The sequence below is a fragment of the Cordyceps javanica genome, chromosome 1 (genome assembly GCF_051103115.1).
Source record: "Cordyceps javanica chromosome 1, complete sequence".
Taxonomy (NCBI): Eukaryota; Fungi; Ascomycota; class Sordariomycetes; order Hypocreales; family Cordycipitaceae; genus Cordyceps; species Cordyceps javanica.
In genome coordinates this window covers 4,964,382-4,987,101 of record NC_139295.1, presented here as the reverse complement: position 1 = coordinate 4,987,101, position 22,720 = coordinate 4,964,382, and the positions used below count along the sequence as shown (strand labels likewise).

The 22,720-nt window shown below is 53.0% G+C and overlaps 3 protein-coding genes across 3 annotated transcripts; 2 read left to right on the top strand and 1 right to left on the bottom strand.

Moving 5' to 3' along the window:
• Positions 1-2,443: 2,443 nt before the first annotated feature.
• On the top strand, positions 2,444-2,884 carry V2A60_001499 (uncharacterized protein; the record flags this gene model as incomplete). Its single annotated transcript, XM_083252859.1, has 1 exon — positions 2,444-2,884. One exon carries the CDS (start codon positions 2,444-2,446, stop codon positions 2,882-2,884), a length of 441 nt encoding a protein of 146 aa, XP_083108985.1.
• Positions 2,885-17,558: 14,674 nt separating this feature from the next.
• V2A60_001498 (uncharacterized protein) lies at positions 17,559-18,541 on the top strand (the record flags this gene model as incomplete). Its single annotated transcript, XM_083252858.1, has 2 exons — positions 17,559-18,384; positions 18,492-18,541. 2 exons carry the CDS (start codon positions 17,559-17,561, stop codon positions 18,539-18,541), a joined length of 876 nt encoding a protein of 291 aa, XP_083108984.1.
• Positions 18,542-19,158: 617 nt separating this feature from the next.
• V2A60_001497 (mannose-ethanolamine phosphotransferase GPI13) lies at positions 19,159-22,338 on the bottom strand (the record flags this gene model as incomplete). Its single annotated transcript, XM_083252857.1, has 1 exon — positions 19,159-22,338. The coding sequence occupies one exon, from the start codon at positions 22,336-22,338 to the stop codon at positions 19,159-19,161; it is 3,180 nt and encodes a 1,059-aa protein (XP_083108983.1).
• Positions 22,339-22,720: the final 382 nt, after the last annotated feature.

The following is a 22,720-nucleotide window of genomic DNA, read 5'->3' as shown; positions in this document are numbered from 1 at the left end:
GCTCGACGACAAGTTTTGGTGATCAGCAAATGATAGCTCTGCAGGAGAGAAATGTTGAGTCTTATCGGCAGTGTAGAAATGACAGAACACATGGAGAGTGTAGCTATCAAGTTGGAAGCTTGACGGATTGAAAGGGGTAGCTTTGGCGGCCCAAGCTGCGGGGGCGGGGTTGAAGCTAGGCCCCATCTTTCAAAACGTGGAGCGTTTGAGCAACCTGGGATAGCGTCATTGTCCGAGCCGGGAGAAACTCTGCATAGCAGAAGAGAGGCGAGATAACTGGTTACAAATTTACGAGTGGAAAGAATTGTAAGCTCTGCAGAAAGTGTGGATGCTAGCAAAGGGTCCGTGTAGGCACGACCAGCCTTTACGTGACCTACAACGATTAGGCAAAGCGAGCAGCTTGGCGATGTTGGGGTCTGCTGCCTACAGAGACAGCCGCGGCGTGTGTCGGGATTCATGGATAATCTGAGAACGGATCAAGCATGAGTACTCATATGAAGAAAGAGGGAAACAGGTCATCGACCGTAGATGAGTTCACAGTCCAGCTGAAAGCTCATTCGGATGGTGTCTGGGCCCAGGCTCGCCACAAGATTCCTCAGCAAAGTTGCGTCTGGGTTTGTCTGTAAAAATTGCCTGCAACTTGAAATTATGGCAGACGTTTGGTACGGGTGCGAGTCGCGTCTTGCAGGTTGCGAGTCAGGTCGTTGCCTCGCAACCAGGTTCAAGTTTACGTTACCTATGCCAAGTCGGTGGCACAGGGAACTAACATTGCATTTTATGCCGTGCTGGTCGGTGGTTGGGCTCGTCTCAGTACCGAGTCGTGGGCCGGCATGTCTCTGTGTGCAACGTTGAATATTGGTGTCTGGATAAGAGACTGGGGAGTTTGCAGGAGCAACAATGCTGCATTGTGCTTGGTGAAGGTGAACATGGGTTGTCGCATCACGGTAAGCGGACAGGATTGTTTGAGAGTGCCGAGGAGAGTGAAGGAGATGTGGAATTAAGACTGGGGAGCGAAGAATGATTCATTGCTTGAGCCTTTACAGGTTGATGCGACAACGCGAGTATTTTGGCAAAGGTTGGTGATGGGAGAGGTCTGACTCGCCACAAGAAGCCGAAGAAGATGTGGGTGCGAGACGGTAAGTACCAGTAGGGAAGGGTTCAAGTTCTGAGGCGGGAATGTGTACATTCGATTGCACTGGAGTTTTGGTGGCGACAGTGAGTATACGGTGTGGAAAGTTGATCTGGGCACGGTATGTCAAGATACCTAAATGCCGAGAACCGGAAGATAAAGTCTACTGGGTGTACCTACTTTGCAGATAGGCTGCCTCTGGTTTCTTGGGGAGCGATTTTTTTTTCTTGGAATTAGTACAGATCAGTCAGGCCGGCGTTTGAAATATGTCTCTGTTGTTGAGGTCTAATGGGATTCCTTATATGTTTTTATTTTTATTTTTCTTTCTTCACGATCAAGATGGAATTTCCTCGGTTTGGTAAACTGATTTGACTTCCATCACCTCTCTTGGGTACCCAGGGCAAGGTCACAGGGTAGCTGTGGTGAGCCACAGACGGCCGGCTCCCGTTTTCGGCTGCACAGCGCGCCAAATACAGATGTTTGGTGCCTGTCCTGTGCCTGTGCCTGACTAGCCTCACCTGCCTGCCCGCCCTCTGGTACCAGTAAACTTTTTGCCTGCCCTGATCTCGGCCAATCAGCGTCTCGTCTGGCTCCACCCGGTTTCTGCAGCCCAGCCGGTCCAGGCCCTCCCGCCTGTCTGTTCCTGTCTTGTGAATCTTTAATCTGCAGTGGTCGATCCAATAAAAAAAAAGTTTGAACCGCCACTGACCGGCCAGATGCAGCGGCCAGCCAAAAGAGTTCTGCCTGCCTCTGAGTTTCTGCAGATGGAGCCATTTTTATCTCACCGTTGCCCCCCTTTCTGCCCTTTCTGACTGGACGAGCGGCAGTGTGTGTGTGGAATACGTTGCCCTGTCCCCCCCCCATGCCCGCGTTGTTTGCGCCTGGCCCTCACCTCCATCTTGCTGGCTGATGCACAGTGCGTTGTCACGGCTGACACCTCCGGCTCGGGTACCTGATTGAATTCGCGCATCGGATGAGGAATTTTTCTCTTTGTCGGCTTTTTTCTTTCTGACGGCGCACTGTTCATTTCCTTTTCAGCTTCCGACCCCCCCCCTCCCCCAAGGTCGCCATCTAGATCTTTCCTTCAACAAACCACGAACGAACAGTCTCTCCCTTAACTTCTCTCTCTCTTGCCAACACACCACGGTCCTTCACAGTCTGCCCGATCGCTTATTTCAGACAATATATATATACATATTATATATTTTTTACACCACATTCTCTACCAAGATTGGGTCGCCGCGCTACCGCAGACATCTTTCGTTCCTTTCCAATAAGAACAGCAGCTTCCACCACTCGCAAACTTTCGCAAACATGCGCTTCTTCGCTACCGTCGCCCTCTTTGCTGCCCTGGCCGTCGCGCAGGACTCCACCAGCACCTCAACCGTCACCTCCACCACCAAGCAGTTTGTCACTGTCACTCAGTGCCATTCCACCTACACGGCCTGCCCTCTAAGCAGCAGCAGCAGCACCACCACCAGCAGCACCACCACCACCACCACCGCCACCACTACAACCGCCAGCAGCACCACCAGCAGCACCGGCAACTCCATCGTCACCTCTTCCCCTGGCTCTTCTACTGTCGTCTCCTCCTCCGCTACCAAGCCCGCCGTCAACACCACCTCTGTACACCCCACTGGTGTCGTCCCTTCGAGCACCAGCGGTCTTCCCGTTATCAGTACTGGTGCTGCCGCCCGTCTTCAGTCCGGCGCCATGGCCGTTGCCGCCGCCGCCGCCGTCGCTCTGGCTATCTAAGTGCCTGCTCATTGTACGCCCCCGACATGCTTTAGCTCCCATTTTATGCAAGCGGGGGGCCGTAGTTGTTACGCTCTGTTGACGGCTTTCGAATTCCATGGTGCAGGATGTTTGGGGACCATTGACACTGGTGTACTCTGTTGCGATGTGGCAAAATTCATGTCGGCCAACCAAATTCTACGGGGAAGGATGTTTGGAGACTATTCGAAATGCTTCACTCTCTTACGATGTGGCGAAATCAACATCGGTCACCAAATTCTATAGGAGAGGATGTTGATCCACTCTCTTACGATGTGGTGAAATCCATGTCGGCACCAAATTCTACGGGGACGGATGTTTGGAGACCATTTGAAATGATTCATTCTCTTACGATGTGGTGAAATCCATGTCGGCACCAAGTTCTACGGGGAAGGTTGTTTGGAGACCTTTTGAAATGATTCACTCTCTTATGATGTGGCGAAATCGGTGCTCGTTTTCTTTCTCTGCGTCCCTTTATTTATTTCTTTCTTTCCCCCTTTTCTCCTTCTCCCCTTGCTTCTGCCGTTACTAGACAGGACAGACAAAACAGTATGATCCAGGTCAGGCTGCTTAAGTGGTGTGATACCCCTGGATTCGATGTTATGACAAGTTGATACCTCTTACGTTTGGAGGAATACCTGAAAATATATGACTTGCAAATTATGTGACAACGAGTTCCTGACTATGCAACTGTGCAATAATGATAATTTATATCCTCACCTGCCCCGTGTCACGCTCCTGAAGTATGGCTGCCCAACACCAACCCTCTCGCTACACTCAAGCCTGGCTGCCGGCTCGCATGCGAGCCAAAACTTCCACTTGTTAAGTCGATCTCTGCTTGTCTCTGTCGAGTAGCTGCCGTCATGCCTGCCGGCACGCCTATATATGCGATATAGACTAGCCTTTTGTGCCGCCTCGACTGGAGCCTCTCTCGTCGTGTGACCAGCCTCGGTTGCAGCTTCCAGGGTAAGTCATTCGTTCGATTCTTGCAGAACGGCCTTACCGGAAGCAGAAGGAAAATCAAATGCCGTGGAAATAATCGTTGCAAAGCTAAATGCATGGTGCGATGGTCGGGAGGATGTCCGCGCAGTATGGATCGCCCCGCGCCGGCTGCTTGGTGCGCTCGCCCAATCCGCTTGCCGCCCACCTTCCGTGAAATATGCACGTCGATGTTAGTGAGACGGAACATCTGGTCTTTTGTGATTTTTCTTTTTCCTGCGCAAGGTGGGGTGGCTGCAGCGGAGAGCTACTGGGCGTGCGTAAAGCATGCATCGGCCATGGTGAAAGCGAGACTAAATACAATCCATATATTCACATGGTGCTTTTATAATGGTCAATGTTTCTCCGCGGCGGCGGCGCGGGGCCCAACAACTAGTCGCCAACAACAAGGCATAAGGGCAGGAGCATAAATTAGGCTGTTGTTGCAAGCCCTGTCTGATTGGTTAGCCAAGGTCGCATCAACACACCAACACGTCTACTCTAGTGTCGTAGACATTTGCTCAGAGTAACAGGAAGACCATAATTAGAGGCAACCAGCAACCCAATTGCTCAAGCATGTACTTACGGAGTACATGCTTACCCTATGCGGCTTGCATTCACATGCAAATCCCTTTCTCTCTCTCTCTCTCTCTCTCTCTCTTTCTGAATCCTTTTTTTTTTAGTGCAGCGCACCGACTACCGGGATTCCGGTGGTGTGCCGGCTAGCGATTCGTCCCATCTCGTCGGTAGGAAGATGGTGGTGGCGTGTGGCGCCTGCCTGCCTATTAGTATGCGAGGACACGAGCCGCGTCCGCGTCCTCGGGCTCGAGCTTTCTGCCTCTGTCTTGCCCTCGTCTATTTCATTTCATCTCATTTGATTCTGCCGACTTTTCTCAACAATAAGCCGGCCCTCAGCGCCGTTGCGGTGTCGCCCCCCCTTCCGAACCTCCGAGGCGACCACGAGACCACTAGTTACTTCATTCAAGCCTCTCTCCCTGGACAAGATCAACACTTGGTCTGACCAGAAATCGAACCGGCTTGTACCGACGTGGAACCAAGCTGTCCAGGGGATAATAATCTTGCACGGCCCTCTCTCCTCCTTCCCTCGTCTCAAAACGTGGCTCGTTCAGTCCTGTCAACTTCATGGTCGCAGGCCAGGATCGTCCACTTTTTAAGTGCCCATTCTGAACCAAGTCAAAAAAGCGAGACATTGTTCACGGCGACCCCGACGGGGAAGATGACCAGCCACGTTGCCACGCGACATGCATCTAGAGAATAGGCTACGCGCGCGCGCAAAAGGCGGGGGGAAAGAGGTGACACCGTCGCATACGAATGTTAGGAGCTACTTGATCTCTTTGTTTTAAAAAATCGTACGTTTTTCGCCAGTGTGTGTTGTGGAAGACCGGACTCGTTGTCACGTACATGCATCAAGGCTCACACCCATTCAGCCCTGTTGTCGAGAAAAAGAAACAACGTCTGCATCGCTGGAGCCGTCTTAGTACAATTGGTTCTACTTACAAAATCTATGATCCCGGCATTTCGGCATGAACCCCTGCCTGGCTGCGCTGCATGCTCGGTCTTTCAGGAGTAGCTCTCGGCTGGAGCTGGTGATAATCACCGCCCGAAATGCAAGATCCCGTGCCCTATTTGCCTCTATGGATACATCATCGATTTTGCCTCCTCTGTTTGTTTCTGGATATTGACGCCTCTGATACCGATCGCCCATCGCCTCAGACACACGTGTAGCCTCATGCCACGCGCCATCAGCTGGACAAGGTTGCGCCCCATCGTTTTGCCCTGTCTCTTTCCTGTCTCTAGCTGTTAGTACGACAGCCGCGCCAGCGGCGTCTGCTGAGAGGAATGCATGAGCACATGCCAACTTTTGCAAGCTCTCCATTTTGGCTGCGCTTTGCCCTTCCTTCCTGCGCTGTGCCACTCGGGCGCCTCGGCTTTGCCCCGCCCGCTAATGCTGTCTTGCTTGCTCTTTGAGAGTTTCCATCCTCAGCAGGCAGAGGAAGAAGCAAAAAAAAAAAAAAAAAAAAAAAAAAAAAAAACTTGCTTCGATCCTGGGCCAGAAATCTTGTCGTCAACTGACGCGTAATGTAATAAGCTCTACCTTAAGCCCTGAAATACCCGCTTCTTGGAGAACAAGGTTTTTTTTCTCCCCCCGGCTACCCGCCCATTTGTGGGGAGATTAGCGCCTTAATTCCATACGACGATACGGCCTATTTAGTTTACCGAATATCGAATGTTTTCGGCCTGACGGCTCTCAAGTGTTGCGGTGATAATGCAGCCTCGGATGTACATCTTCACAGCGGGTGTCCCAATAGAATCACACGAGCTAGTGTATCTTCATATGGTATCACGCACTCAGCTTTGACTTACACCCACAATATCAGATGGGACATGGGACATGGGACAAAGTGGAACAGACGAGTTACGGCAATACATACTGGCGTTCAAGCGCTAAATCTGCAGCTCTGGTGTGAAAGTCAGTAACCCGGGAACTGAAGGTGCCGTGTTCCGTTTCAACCTTTCTTGTCGCACTCTCTTGCCTGATTCGACAACCATAAACTTGTTTAGAGTTTAGGGCCGCGAGCTTCTGAAGCTATTGCGTTCTCATGCGGCCTTGAGTGCTGACCAGTCCAATGCATGCCACTACTCTAACCATGTAGGAGAAACTGGCAGCCCCTGGTCGACCAACTGTCGCAACCTCGTCCCGCGCGCGACTCTCCAATAGCCAGCAAGCGGACTACCCTAGGAGGCTGAAACTCATACAATGCACAGATACAGAGGCAGGGGAGATGCTACAACGGTCACTTCATTACTCGCGTGCCGGTTGCAGTTGCCAAGATTCAAGGCACCTGTTGTCGTCCCGTCCAACTACCCCGCTTCCCGTCTCGCCATATTATGTATTTGAATACTCGTGTCTCTCATATTCTCTTGTTCGTATTTGCATTTTCCTGCTTGGCCAATTCGCCGACCAACTGATGATAGGTGCCGGCTGTAACTGCAGGGGCCCCCTTGGTCTCTGTGGACAAGAGACGAAAAAAAAAGAGACCCCCCCCTCTCCCTTTGGCTAACCATGTTATAATTCGGGAACGACGCGGGTAGTTGGTGGAGAAATCCATTTTTGGAAACCAAACAGGGGGAAAAACGCCGAGAACAACCATGTAGCAGGCGAGAGGCGGCATCCTAATTCATACGTCGTCTAGATCGTCTATGCGGTGCGACGTTGCCTCTGTCGACCAGCCATGCCGCCACGCCGTGGCGCGCATGAGCTTTCACGGCGGACATGGCCGTTACCGTGAAGTCGGTTCAACTATGCATCTGTTGGCGGCATGTTATTGTCGGGTCACCCGGTCTGTCAGTTTGAATAGACGGGCTGTTTCCTTCTCAACAACGCTTGGATTCCCGGGGCCGCCGCCGAAGCATGTGACATTCTATTAGCTATGAAAACGATAATGGTGATAATGATATGGAAACAAAAAAGAAAAAGAAAAAGAAACAACATCGTTAACCTCCGAGTTCACCGCCAAGTCTGCTCGCCAGGCATCCCGGCTACCGTGCTCTCTTCGGCCCCCCCCCCTTCCCCATGTCGGTCACGTCAATGCCTCCACCTGTACATTTACCGAGTCATGCAGGCAAAAATTGGGCTATCGTTTGTAATTGCTCTGACCATTTTATTTTGCTGGATAGTGATTCATCCCTGTCTAAGAACAAACTCAATCGGTCTCGCAAGGCAATGCAACATCAGATTCTGCGTCATTTCTAAATCCTTGTCACTATTCCAATCCTTCCTGCACTTAATCCCTACCCAATAATGCCCGGGGTTGACGGATTATGTTATGCACAGGTAACCGATGGTACCGCCGTCCATTGTTGTGGCCTTGTAGCGCAAGACGGGACCTTGCAAAAGTGTCAAAGTCTTTTTGTGTTTTAGAGAGAAATACCCTGGGAATAGATGCAGACTGGATCGAAATTCCTGGATAAAACTTCTGCTGATACACGTTCTCTGTCACTTTGCCCTGATGCACGCCTTGTCCTGGTCGCCCTTTGTCGACAGTTAAACTTTGAATCTGCTTGTGACGAGCTGCATATAGTTCCACCGAGAGGTCATGCGTCTTCTTTGTCGGCTAGCAATGTTTCTTCGCCTCGAGATTTGCCGCACGCTGTAGTTGGGCCCGGATACGGTATTCAAAAGGATGCCTTTCATGCTTTGTAGATAGCACATGGTCTCGCATGTACATTTGCCAAGTTGCCAGCAGATGCTTGCCGGCTCTCTTCTAGCTCCCCAGGCGCATGCGACGTGACATGTTGCACAGTCTTCTTGCAGCACATAGCGTTGAGCGACGTGATAGGTCTTACTGTGCAGCGTCTGACTTTCAGCACGACTCAAGCCTTATGCGCAGGGCTGTCCCCTGGCTTGTGCAACGGCGCACGCAGTGCAAAGAGTCGAGTTGGAGTCCGCCAGAAAGGGGCAGTCATGAGTGGACGCGTGAGCACATCTTTTGTTGGACAGCATCAAAATGCCCGGCAAAAGGCTCTGATCTTCGCTGATATAGTGTGAAGGGGTATCCGGGGTGATACTCCGGGGCGGTATATCGATAGTTGGCAAAGACGCCAGAGGTAAGTTCATCGTGTATTGTGCCGGCACTCTCATGACGGAGGATTCGATGCAATGTGAAGAATAGAATCGGATGTGGTGATTGGAATAAGAAGGGACAGATGTTGATAAGGCAGTAATACCAATATTCGAACAGACGGCGAGAAGGCGGCTCCTTTTAAGAAGACACAGCCTGTTATATAGGAAGCGATGGTATCAATGGCCACATGTAACGTGTGCGCCAGGGTTGTCGGGGCTGAATCGAAGCTCAGATGAATGGACGAATATCAGGCAATGCGAGGCACGGCCCGACTCGACAGTGGAGATTACTGTTTCTGGCAGTCAAGGGATAAGAGTGTCAATGTGACGTATCTGGCGGCAATCAAAGCTCAGGAAATGGTGGCGGCGACGTCGACGAAATGTCTCTGAGCACGGGGATATCGGAGGCGGGCCAAAATGTAGCAGCAGATGGCCAGGATAGAGTTTCCCACAGTTTGCTCAACGGTTCAGCTTGCAAGACATCGATGATGCAATGCAAGTCCATCAAGTCACAGACGAGATGCCTCAATGGACAGCATGTATTAGCGGGAAGAGGGACGAGTTTTGTAAATGGGCCAAGCCAGCCAACAGTTGGTAAGGGCTTCGGGGTCAAGGTCGACCGGAAGCACGGGAAGATTAAGTAGGCGGCAGAACGATGATCGAGATTGATGTAATGAGACAGGCTAGAGAGAAGCAAGTCGTACTTGGTCGTGCTACCGTCATCAGGCTCCTTGTAACAAGCAAGGGGGGTGTCGACGGGGTGTTGACTGAGCAAACGGCCGAAATGTTGCACAAGGAAAAGGAGACAACAAGCTGGGGGTATGAATAAGCCACCAGGAGATGACTTGGAACCGGAAATATGCGTGGAGAAGAGGGATTTGTGAGTTGTCTAAGAAAAGACGTCTGAGCAGGCGCTGCGGTAGATTGGTGGCCAAGAACCACTTTTGGCGTCGCTGGAGCTCAGGTTGCAAGGTGAACACTCGTGGGGTGCACCAAAGATGCGAAAATTTACATGATACAAGATAATAAACCAAGCAGCGGTGCTGCGATAGTCCAACGATGGATGCTAGATCTGTAATAGAAAAGAATAATTAGGTGACATTCCGGGGGTGACCATGGCAAGAGGGCCCCTCCTTGATACTGCTTGACCTGCGAATATGTGACTGACTATTGTTGGTGGTACAAGAGACAGGCTGGAGCGTGGGGGCTTGCGGGGCGCTGCAATAACGACCTCGGGGCCGGTATCTTTTAGACAGTGTGCTCCGTATCGAGAGGGAAGTCTTGAAATCGCTGTGACGTCCGCATTGTTTCACGGTATGGCGGTGTGGTTCTCGGTCTGGTAGCAAGTCGCCATCCGCACAGAGGAGATGGGCCGGAGCTAAGGCCGAGCTTTCCAGCCAGCTACGTACTCAGTAGGCGGGCGCGGTCTTTGTGCCAAGTATCTTCCAGGCTCAGGAGAGAAGATGAGAACCAAAGAGGTGGTGGACGAGCCGGTTCCCATAATAAGCGGCGTGAGTTGGCACCAATGGCGGAAAAAGCAGAGCCACTTTGTCTTCACTCAAAAGGGCAACAAGGATCCAAGGACCCAAAGACCCAAGAGCTAATAAAGAGAGGGTCGCCGAGAGTGAGACGGGGCGTTGAGGCTTGCCCGTGTGGGCTGCCACCCCCCCTCCCTCGCTGCGAGAGGCGTGTGAATTTAGCCACGGGCAAATTGCAGTGTCCGGAGATGGGTTGTAGTTATGGGGTGTGTGGGCAGCACCGGCGGCCGAGTCGAGTGGCCAATCCGCCAATCCATCCGTGTCTCAATGGCAAAGACTCCGCCTTCTAGAAGCCAGTGAGGTGAGGACCCCGACACAGCTGAAAAAAAGAAAACGAACAACTTGCTAACTAGTTAGATTGTTAGATCTTGCAGAACGGTGACGCTGACCTTGACGCCGAGCCTGAGCTGCCTCGTTCTCCAGCCGTTCGGCAATACCGCCACAGAATGCCTCGAAATGTGCCTTATAAATAAGAGAGCTACTGCAAAACTGCTGAAGCACCATGACCGAGCACGGTTGTTGAACTGCCTTGCTCTCTTCGTGGTCGCCTCTTGTCTGGTCGCGCCGCCACTGGTATAGAGTCGTCTGTACCACGCTACCAGAGCCTGACGTGAAGGGTTGATGTTGATCGACCACAGCCTGCACCAAACATGTCGTGCACACACAGCTCGGCGTGCTTTGGAAAATATGCTTGATGGCGCCGGGACAAATTCCTGTGTGCCCCATTGTTAACCATGCTTCTCTCTCCCACGCAAAGACCACCGACCAGTAAACGGCCAGTGCTGCAACCATTGAGGAAGCCGAAGCCCTGACGACGTGCTGACAACGAGATCCTACGCGCCGAGGACCCTTGCCAATGCAGGCAAACCGCCTCGCTTGGGCGGAATGGGCGGCTGGTTTCTGGCGCTTGCAGGGGACTATTCCCGAGACGAGACAGAGGAAGGGTGCTGGAGATCTGGAAGAAGAGCTGGATCGGACTGATGAATGCTGGAAGGAGTGAAACAGGTACGGTATTGCAATGATGCCCTGGTGAACCAGCCACGTTGGGATCCCGGGGACGATCCGAAAATGGTGCTTGTTTGGAAAGGCGTGCAGGAGCGAGAGCCAGCCGTTGGGATGATGGGTGTTCCTGCAGCCCGCCAAACAACCAGCCAGCCAAGGGCTAGGCGATGTTGACAAGCTTCCTACCTACCGTAGTACGGCAGTGGTCGGGCCGTTTGCAATGAGGCCATTGGTGTTCAACAACATGATCAGGCATGCCGTACCTGCACATAGCCGGTCAGCTTGTGTACTGGTAAGACGCCCGGAGATCAGACGGTGTCGTGTAGCGCGGTGCAGCTAGCATAACTTTCATTACGTACCTCCTCAAGTTGAGGTAAGGCAGCGTGGGCTTCTGCAGGATCTACTAGTGCGCCCCCTGCAGTTCGCCGCCCGGTGTGGAAGCCCTGTTAGTACTCCGGACCTACACCACTGTAGGTAGGTAGGTAGGTACTTAGGTAGGTAGGCATCTAGGTAAGGTAGCTAAGTTGGTAAGTTGGTAATTACTGATAGATTGCAGAGGAACAGTACTAATAAGCCCCTGTAGGATACCCTTCACTCTGTTAGTAGGCAGACGCAGAGTCGTCTGACCCTGGGGATCCGTACATCTACCTTCCCTGCCAGGCTGTCTTGCCTACATACGTCGCTACTTATTTTCTAACATGCCAAGGTACCTGGGTAATTAGGCAGGCAGGCATGTATCTTCTGATGTTGTTCACTCATTCAGTGGACTACTACTTATTCGGTGGCTTGTCAGGGAGGTAACGCATGTAGACCTACTTGCCTAAGTATGTACCTGCCTAAGTAGAAGGTAGGTACGTACCTTCGGTGACCCGACTTGCGCCATCGCCATGCAGCCTGCCGTAACAAACACTCCTGCATATACGCAATCACAACCCTTGCCTTGCAGCCAGCGACGACTTACACCCGCCCCAATACTCCGTACTCACTCTCGTAATCTGGGCGCGCACCCACTTTCCAATCTTGCTAGCTGACTTTCGGAACCAGTATACTTGAACCTCCCAGGGCTGCGAGGTACCGTTACCGAGTCCCGGCGCGTCCCGCACCAGGTGAAACCGTTTACCCCTTTGCTAATTACACGCAGGTGAGAAAGCCTGGTCCAAGTATCCGTATACGACTTGTATAACAAGTATCGGCCGAGGGATGCCTTTCGGCTGACTATATTGGGCAACATGAATATGCCACAGAGGGAACCGGCAGCAGCAAAGCACGAAACACAAAGGGGACCATCACACTCTACCCTCGGCGTTCGATTCGACGTTTAGCCTTGGCCCGCAACGACTTCAGGAAGCTGCAATGAGCAAACCAAATACACAATTGATATGCTGGGCCTCTGGCCAATCATTGTGTAGCCAAGCGGTGCCCTCTCTTCGGCTTTCCTGTGGGCCAGTCAGTCTTCCCAACCACCTTGTCGCATCATGTTACAATGCACCACCCAAGTCGGGTTCAACAACAGTTTACGGCTTTTGGCGTCATAACGCCAATTTGACCAAGCCAGGTAGTAACCTTCGAAGCACTGCTGGTTCGTATGGGCAGGGTCTCATGCCTTGTTATTGCAACCCTTTGCTCGAGATTGTGCCAGGAAGCTTGACTGTCGGCTGTTTTGATGCAGCCTTGCAGCTGCAGCCTGGAAACACCGATTCGATGACACACCTCTGACGGGGACCAATCAGTCCCACCCCACACGCTGGAACCTGTCCCTGGCGCAAGATCGCGTACTCTGTTGACGCTAAGCTGCAATTAGGCTTGGCTGGTGAAAGTCTCGAAACCTGCACCTGCTCAATTGATTGCCGGTCGCTTGTGGTGATATCAGGGACTAGTTAACTAGCGATTTGCATGAATTGGCCAAGACATCGAATTAAAGGCGCCGCGCCTGTGGCTGATCTAGCATGTATATTATGCCCTCGACAGCCATCTATGTACGAGCAATCATACCTGCGCTTCAGAAGATGACTCCCAAGACGAAGCCCCCGACTAGATAGTGCAGAGAGGCAGAGAAGACATGCTGATCACCTTCGCGTCTTGGTGCCAAGTCTGATGTAGGCGTTGGTATCGCCGACCGACCATCTCACGTGTGAAGCTTTGGCTGCGCTGCAAACTAGGCTGCCTGCATTATTAATGCTTATACAGCTTCGATGATGCTATCAGTAGACACACAAGTTCAGCCCTAGGACAGTTTGTGCGTCGTTCATGGGCCCGGCCGGGCGGCGCCAGCGCACCGGCCGTGACTAACAAACCCCGAAACTTGTGCCCAGAACAAGGACAAGGAGGAGCAACCGCCGAGAAAATACATCCGCGCCCCGAGTCGAGCTGTACACTCATCAGCAGGTGAGCGTCACCTGCACAGCCTGCGTGCGCCATCAAATATAACGGTAGCCGTACGACTGCGCCTTAAACAATAAACTTGACCCGCATCACAATGTACCCTGCTCCATTGCGCGGTTCGCACCATCACCCGATGATGTCTTCGTATTTGACACCAAGTCTTGAACAGATCGTATTGTCTGTGCGTTGTCTCGGGATGCCAGCTTTCCGCTGAACCTTTCAACGGCAGTCTGCCCGGGCGCGCACGTCAGGAAGCATTCGGACGATTGCAGTCGGTGCCATCCTGAATCGTCTGGTGACTGTAGTGGCCACGCACTCGGGTGACATGCCATCACCCGTTGAGACGAAGGATGGCGCAGCTGAAGGCGCCTGGGTCGTCCTTTTTCCTCGTCTCACCTGCCTTCAGGGCCGACGAGGCGTCGCCCGTTGAGAGTGTGAATAAAGTGGATTGCGCCGAAAACGGGGAAATGATTGACAGCCTAGAATCACACCCTTGTTGCTCTTCCGGCTGGCTGGTTGGTTGGCTGCTACCAGTACATGGTTAATACCACGCAGTCGGCACACTGAGAGAGTTGAATGGCTATTTTAACCATTTGCCTCGGTTGTTTACCCACTCCTCTGTCTATTTGGCCCAAGATACTGGTATCTGTGGGGACATGAAATACCCAAATAGGGAGAACTGCCAGCTGCAAATGCGCTCCTGCGTTCAATGTGGCGGCGGTTGCTGTACGCACAGCCGTCTCATGCATCCATTCCGGGTCTGCCCAACCTCAAGCCTACGATGACGCCGGCGGTTCCTTGTCTAAGTAGCTCGCATCTTCGCACTCCTCGGCGTCCCCGAACTTCCACATTCCTCAGTGTTCAGCAATGCGTGGCTTGCACACCTTGACAAGCGCGCAAACACCCGCCTATGCATGCCGTCGCGCGAGAATGTTGGTAATGAGACGCATTGTCTGCAATTTTGATCCGCACCCCCCTTCTCATCATCAGGGTCCCAAGATCGCATTCTCGTATGTCTGATGTGCCCCTACTGCTGAGAGCGACCTCGGATGTACGGTTCTCAGCTGCGACAGTGTAACCGAAAATGCGGGAGTGCTGCACATAGTTTGATGCAGCAATACTCAGCGCAATGATGTGGTGATGTGAAGCTGACGTTGGGACAGGTGCCATCACCATGTCCTACACCCCACATCCCGAAATCGCACCAGCAATGGATGTTTCGTTCACTCTGAGCTTCTCTCAAGCCGGGTCTACACCTATATTGCCGGTTTCTTGTGCGCTTTGTCTTCTTTGTTCGGATGATGCAAAGCGCCAAGTATTTCATGTGCGCAGGTGATGACACTAAACGCCGTTCGTAATTCTCCTATTGGGAAAGGCAGGGAATCGAACGCAGCGCACACATGCAAGACAAGGGAAAGCTGGTCCGCTTTGTTGTATGATGCTCCTTCGATGACTACTTCTGCAAATGTCTAGAATGGCGCTGAACTTTTTGCTCTAAAGATGCGCTCTAAAGACGCGCTCTGTGCTTGGCCTGCCCATCTAGACAAGTCACTGATTTACTACGCTACGGGATTCCCTTGGTTTCTCGCATTCTCTCTTGCCCAGATGGAAAATCCTGCAGCAAAGCCAAGCGGTACTGACAGATAGACAGTCCACTTCAGCCAGGTGCGAATTTTGCCAATGGCTTTCCAGCATCGTTTCAACCCCTGTTCACGGTCCAGTGACGGCTACGGCTGTGATTAGCTTTCGTGTAAGTAGAACCCCTCCCCCCAAGCGGCAACATACGATTGGCCGTCCATCAAGAGTAGCCTCCTTATCGCCTTCTCGATATCTTTGCTGTTATGGTGCAAAGTTCCGAAAAGGTTAGATACTCTCACGGATGAATCACAGAAAATAGGTTTCAAGGGGCGTGGCAAAACACGCGCCTGTCTTACATTCGAGGTTATGTTCAAAATCGCATCAATCAGTGTTGACTCGGAGCCCTGGTGCCTCGCTTTCGAAGCCCAACCTGTATCAGAACACCTGTTGGGCGAGGGATATGGAGTTCTAGAAGACGACGCGGGGTTGCTGTCCTCCTGGTCTTCCTTGGCAGTCGGACTTTGAGGCCCACTTCCCGAAGGCCAGTCGTTGATGGGTATGTCGTTTGTTCTGACCGAGTGTTGGTATGGTGACATCTCTGAGATCTGTCTGTAGCGCTTTGTCGACCGCCCGCGGACGGCAAGTGGCACTTTCTCATCAGCCAATGAGCCATCGATACATTCTGTAGGTGATCGCAGACGATGGCTATCATCGAGGGACGAGGATTCCAGGCGAGTTCGCGTATCCATTTGGCGGAGCTGTAAAAGCACTACCGAAGTGAAATTATCTCCCACATTCATGCACGGAACGTTGGAAGAGATCCGTAGGCGATGGCGAGTCTCTGCGGGAGAAAACTCCTGGACGATAGGTGAAGTAGAATGGACAGAGCAAAGGCGTATTGAATGCGATAAATACTAATGATCAGAAACGCTTGGATGATTACAGCAAAAGACAAATCTTGTATCGCGCGACTGTTTCTAGTGTAAGGTGTCGGGCGCTCTTGCCGGTGGGAAACCCCGACTGCCCTTCCCAGACTATTAAGAGACTTCCGGATGGTAACAGATGGGTGGAAAAAATCGTAAATACACAAAACAATACAACCCCAACCCGTGACTGGTTCATATCGTGCGTCAGAGAAGCATCATCGATCAAGGTTAAGGCTAGCCCATATACATTTGATCGCCAACAAAGCCTGTTGACAAGTGCATCTAAGCGCTCAAGATCGGCTAGATGATACAAGAAAAAGGTTTTGACTCTGTTCGATGTAGCATCGTCCACTTCATGCGAATGCTTACATGGGTTGTGACCGATTTGAAGGGCTATGGAGAGGAGCTACTAGTTGGACCATGCGCCGGCCGCTATTTCAAGACGCAAAGTTTAAATTTTGTGGGATCTGAGAGTGACGACCGTCAAAGTATTGCAAGAAGAGGGGCGTCCGAACGCGACTCGGACTGCGGCCAAGTAAGTTTTCTACTTACTGCATACAGAAGGAACAGGATCCCGGCGGGACTTACTGCCAAGGGGAACAAAGTCGCATGCCGCAGTAACCATTCTAACCCAAAGATATCGAGTTTGATTCGTGAAATGGCATGCCAAGTTCTCCCACTGCCGGTCTCGTCATATCTGCTTCTTTGAATAGCCTCAAGCACAACGTAAGTATTTCTTGGCGTTCGTATTCAGGGACTAAGCTGTATACCAGTATCGCGGCGGCGACTCCTCCAAGGTAGACTCACCGACTTATTAAGCCCGCCGCCATTTGAACATGTCACGGAGGAGCAAGCAAACGTCGGGTATATAATATCCGATACCCGACAGGTACCGTTCCACTGCAGACCCTTGCATCGGCCGGCCTACACTATCGTATCAGTAGAGGAGGACGCCGGGGGGTACACTTGCTACGGTCTCTTGCTTCCCGGCCCGGTCCACAATAGTTGGTTGAAATCGTGGTTTCGGAGAAAATTGCATGCTCGTGTTCCAGTCAAGTGATATGCGGAGGCCGGCCGTGGGCCATATAGTGGTGGTGTCCATGGCCGGTGGGTGCGTCGGGCGGCGTCTGCCTTGAGATGCTGAGCATTCGGAGAGAACCTTCTATAACTAAATGAGCGATGATCCTCTGAAATGGTGCGATTAAGCGTTGGGCGAGCCAACTTCGTGATCATGCACTTCTTGGCACCCGTCACTGGTGGTGGGCGCGAGTGGTGGTGGAGCTCACGCGCATTTGAGGATACAGCCAATTTATTATTGGAGGCAGAGCCAACCCGCATTTCGCAACCATCTGCCTCTATCAAAGCTCCGCCCCTGCTGCACATCATAGCAGGTTACTTTGACTTCAGCCCCATCAGAGAGACTGTGCGACGGAAAGAAAATTACAGATCCCCGAGGCTCTGAGGCTGAGACAAACCTCTTCTGCACGTCGTCCGCGGGGCCGTCCGAGGGCCGCGGCCAGCGTCACACCTCTGAACGTCTAGAAGATCCCGCACTTCCCGCTAGGAAAGAGTCGGGGTTTCCTTTCCCACAGTCTGACAACGAGACGATGAGCACCAGGCTGGGCTCCGCTCTCCCACGGCCAGGCGGCGGCCGGCACCTGCAGCGTCTCGGTCGTTTCCAACTCGTTGTTCGGCGACCTGGCCCTCTGTCGCGGGATGGCACGCGACTCCTTCCGCCAGCTTTGCATCTCTCGCAAACCATACGAAGGCTCTCGTCGACGCTCGTGCCGCCGCCGCGAGTCAAGCCCGATGTCGAGAGGTTGCGGCAGCAGCCTGCCAAGATCATTCTAGACTACCTCACGCCCATGCCCTCGCACCTCCTGACGACTCTGCTGTCCGACTTGGAGCCCTGTGGTGCGGACACGTCACAGGGCGGCGCGGCAACCCTGCTTCGGGGACCTGGCCCTGCGGAATCGTCGCCGATTGTCCAATCGCCGCCTCGATCGCTGCCCCAGGGCCACCACCTCGTCTACTTCCCTATCCAGTCCGCCCCGTCACATCTCGCACCCGATGGCGCGGACGTGGACCACTCCCCCGGGCTCCATTACTCGCGCCGCCTCTGGGCAGGCGGTGAGGTGGTGTTCCGCGGCATTGACGGCAGCAGACGCCAAGAGGGGCTCGTTCTTGATGGCCGGCCGTGGACCTGCACGGAAACTATTGGCGACGTGAGGGTCAAGGAATCGGGCCCAGCGCAGGCGGAAGTCCGTGTTGGTGACAAGGTGTTCGTCGATGTGTGGCGGAGATATGCGCTGGGCCATCCCGCCAACCAGGAGAGTCTGCCCTGGTCGATTGAGGAACGCCGAACACTCGTCTTTATGAATCCAGGTGAAATTGTGGACTCTCGGGCTCCTACAGCCTCCAAAACTGTCAAATGTGAGTTGTTCTTTGTTTCTTTGAAGCAACTTGTGTACCCAAGAGACAGCAAGGATTACAGCTGACCAACCCTGAACTCGTTTAGACCCTCATGAAGCTGCCCACAGCGTTCACATTCTGCCATCTCCGCGACATCTATTTCACTTTTCTGCCCTAACATTTAATGCACACGCTATACACCTTGATCCACAATACGCCCGTTCTGTTGATGGCCACCGCGCACCTCTTGTCCATGGGCCGCTCACGCTGGCACTCATGTTGCGGGTACTTACGGCATACTCTGGGCAGTGTGTCTCTCGATTTGTTTACCGTAATCACACACCGCTCTATGTCAATGAGCCTTTTACGGTCAAAGTAAGACCAGTTCCGTCTCGAACCGATTGTAATGATCACAAGTCCACGTGGGACGCTTGGGTAGAAGGCCCAGACGGCGGCCTTGCCGCGAAGGGAACAGCCACCATGAGTGCTTGAGCTACGGCGCAAAAGCTGCCCAGACGGAACAGCGAATATAATATATCTACAATCTATTTTGAACATAACAATAAGTAGTCAAAAAGAAGTTCTATTGCCACACGTAAGCTCGCTATATACATTCACGACAGCATTTCAAGTCCCATCGTATCTCCTTTCCAGCCAGTGATAGCCTGAGCCAAAGCTAAAAACAAGAGAATCGAAGTGGATAGTAAGAGTTCAGAGTACATCAAATAAGGGATTTAAGGAGTAAAGATAGGCATCAAGTAACGATGATTGAAGGACTGGGCTACCAGAATGCAATTATTCGGCCCAACCAAACACGTCACTTATCGCCAGCGAGTTGCTCCGTACGCCAGCCAGCGTGATAAAAATGCCCAAGATATCGACAAGCAGCAATAGTAACGCCGCCGTCATGAAACGCGGGCTAAAGACACGGTAGAGCATCAGGTGGCGGCGTAGCCACCCAGCCCAAGAGATGGTGGCGAGAGCCTCGACGGCGTAGTACGCGACAAAGACACCGAGAGCGCGAGAGACTGTCTCCAGGACTCCGCGCTGCTTGGGACCGACTTTCCAGAGAGCAATGAGGGGCAAGCTGGTGACGGCAAGAATCTGGGCGGCAAAGGTGTTGATGGTGACGATGAGCGGCGCCCACGGGTAGCGGATGGTAAAGAGCGGGATGAAGACAGCGTCCCACTGGATGCTCGAGAGGACGGCCTGGTGGCCCGTCTTGAAAAAGTAGAAGTTTCCGAGGATGGCGAGCATAATGGGGCCAATCGTTTCTGTTTTGAGACCGTTGAGGTCAATGATTTCAAACAGTGCGAGCAGCTGCCACATCATGAGTGACAGCGCGCCCGCGCCCATGGGCTTGGTGAGGAGTAGGCAGGTGCCGAGTACACTGATGGGGAGCAACAGGTACCGCGCGCCGAGAGCGTTGGCGTAGCCCAGGATGGTGATACGTCCTTGGCTGGGAACAATAGCGACCGACGGAGGAGCCCATATGAAGGCGGTGGTGCCAGCCACGACAGTGATAGCTAGCGTGAGCTGCGCAATGTAGACACCAGTGGTCTTGAGCACGATCTCAGGCAGGTAAGCAGCGAGCCACCTGCCATTGTTGGCCGCGTCGACAAGCCAGTACATCGCGGATAGGAACAGACTGACGCGGAAGACGGAGCCAACCCAGACCGGCGCAAGGCCCTCGTATGACTTCGTGGGCGCGAGGAAAGACTTGATCAGTACAGGGAGGCCGATGAAGGCAAAGAATGGAAGAATGACCTGCCAGGGTGCCGAGGTAGACGAAGCGCTGGAGCTGTAGTATGTCGACTGGCAGTAGGGCATCTGCTCCTCGCGGCAGAGCTTCGAGTATGAAGCGATGCGACCAATAACGATAAAGGCAACAGAGTGATATATACCCATGTAGCGATCAGTGCGCGACGATTCGATACGGAATGATGACACAAGTGCAGCAACACCAAAGGTGGTGATGAAGAAGAGCAGAATGGAGTCTTCCCAGATGGTGTAGGAGTTGGAAGCAAAGCCGAGAGAATGGCTGACGGTAAAGACCACGGCCATCCAGCCCCAAAATGTATCCGGCAGCAGATTACGCAGCGTTTTGCCGTTCTTGTATAACGCGGTTCCAGTGCTGGCAATCATGATGCTCGCCACAAGCGTGGCCAATCCATCCAGTGACTGTCCACGGAAGACCGCCGCGGCGGTCAGAGTGGCAGTAACGAGAATCACACTCGGATCCATGGCCCAGTACAGGAGCTTTTTGTGTAAAAACTGGTCAGGATGTTCGGGCTCCTCCTGGCCGTCAGGGTCAGCGAGCTGCTCGAGCTGCTTCTCAGCGTAGTCGAGTTCGGCATTGTTCAGAACTACATAGTCGTCGTCCTCGGTACGCGAGGAGTACATAACGAGGACAAGCAGACCGATGGCGGTGACAAACACGCCCATACCCATGCGCGGAACGTCGAAGCGAGCCCAAAGACCCTTGCATACACCGAGGTTACGCTCCTGATAAACGGACAGGGCATCATACAGACTGCGTCCACTCAAGCCACGGCTATTAGCCGCAGCCCATAGCGACGCGGGGCTGCCCTCGTCGGTCGCCGGCACGATGCCTCGCGTCTCGAAGTACAACTTTTGGTAGCGTTGAATACCTGCGGCGGCAACCCGAGACACAGCTGCCAGGTTGGTCCAGTCGTTGCCACGATTGCCGGCAAATGCTTCCTCGATGGGCTTACCCAAGTTGTTGAAAGGGATAGGAATGCCAAGGAGAAGCGCGAGTGTCGGAACGAGATCGATCTGGTTGACGGGGCGAATCTTGGCGTTTGGGGGCGGTACAGCATATTCTGGAAGTGTACGACCGAAAATGGGCCGCTTGGCGTACATCCAGAGGGCAGCTTCAACTTCGTCATCGCTCTCACCACCATGGTCACCTTTGCTGTCCATACCGTGGTCTCCCATCACGATGAGAAGCGTGTCGTCATCAATCTTGGAGACAACTTTACGAATGAAGTCATCCATCTGCTGCAGTTTGGAGGTCATGGCAGGGTGCTCAGGGCCGTAACGGTGGCCGGCGTGGTCAACGCCGAGGCAGTGACCAATGAGCAGGTCCCATTGGTTCTTGGCCTCGGACTCGAGAAGCGGGAAGATACGGTCAATGACGCCGTTATCAACAGTGTGCAGATCCCAAACATCGAAGCTGTCATATGCTCTGCTGATGTTGGGCTCGAAATAGCCAGGGAAGAGATTCCACCAGGTATCGTCGCCAATCTGAGCGATTCTTTTGCCATTGTTTCTCAGCTGCATGAGCAGGTTATCCTCTTCAATCGCATCACCTCCAAAACTGCTACCCAGGTCGACAAAAGTGGGCAAGGTACCGGTCGTGAGGCCCTTGAGGCGCTGTAATGTGGCTGTTGGCGGATCGGCGATAAAGGGTCGCAGAAAGGCATTTTGCGGCGACTTGACGGCCGTCTCGTGGAGGAAAGGCAAGGCGTTGTGGTAGGCATGTGGGCTGTCGACGGCATGGGGAACAGTAAAGTCGTATCGGAGAGCATCGATGAGAATGACGACGGCGCGATCAAACGTCTTGGGGTGCCAGCAGCCCTTGTCTGGATTGAGGAGACCCTTGGTCCCGTCAATTGGCGGCGCATCACAGGTAGACTTTTCATGCAGCACCAGCCTTGTCAGCAAGAAGCCTGTAGTGAAGAGCCACAGTCCAATGATGTGGATAGCGAGCATCCAAGCCCAAAAGGCGACAGTCCACAACCAGCGCTTCTCGTACCGCCTTTGGCGTAGCTTGTTGATCTTCTCGCGCTTCTTTTGCAGCGTATCGGCGCGTTCTCGTTCGGCCAGCAGGCCCTGACTGGCTGCTTTGGCATCAGCCGCTTCCTTGGCCTTCTTCGCCTTTTCCCATTCGGCGGCAATGGCCTTGTATTCCGTTAGGGATGGCCCCTTGGCCTTTGCGCCGCGTTGCGACATGGTATCCGAGGTGTGCTCTTCTATGGCCGGATCGCAGCCATTGATCGTATGAGGAGTTTTTTTTTTTTTTAAGTTCGTATGGCCGTCAGTGTACCGCACCTTTGACCACCACGCGCGTGGAAATCTGGAGTCGGTGCAGAGTCTTGCCAGGTCGTTCAAAATCAAGATCTAGCCTGCGTGGAACCGCGTTGGCGTCCGCTTCTAGGTCCCCACCTTGTTGGGCAAGTCGAGCACTCCTGCACGTACCGAGCCTCCCTTGCTCAGTACATCAGCATTATCGGCTGTGGCTAAGGAGTAGCAACACTGTGTCTATGCAATGATCAAGTTGGCAATTTCTAGAGCCTTCCCGGTTTTCAGAGCGTTATTGCGTGCGTGCTCATCA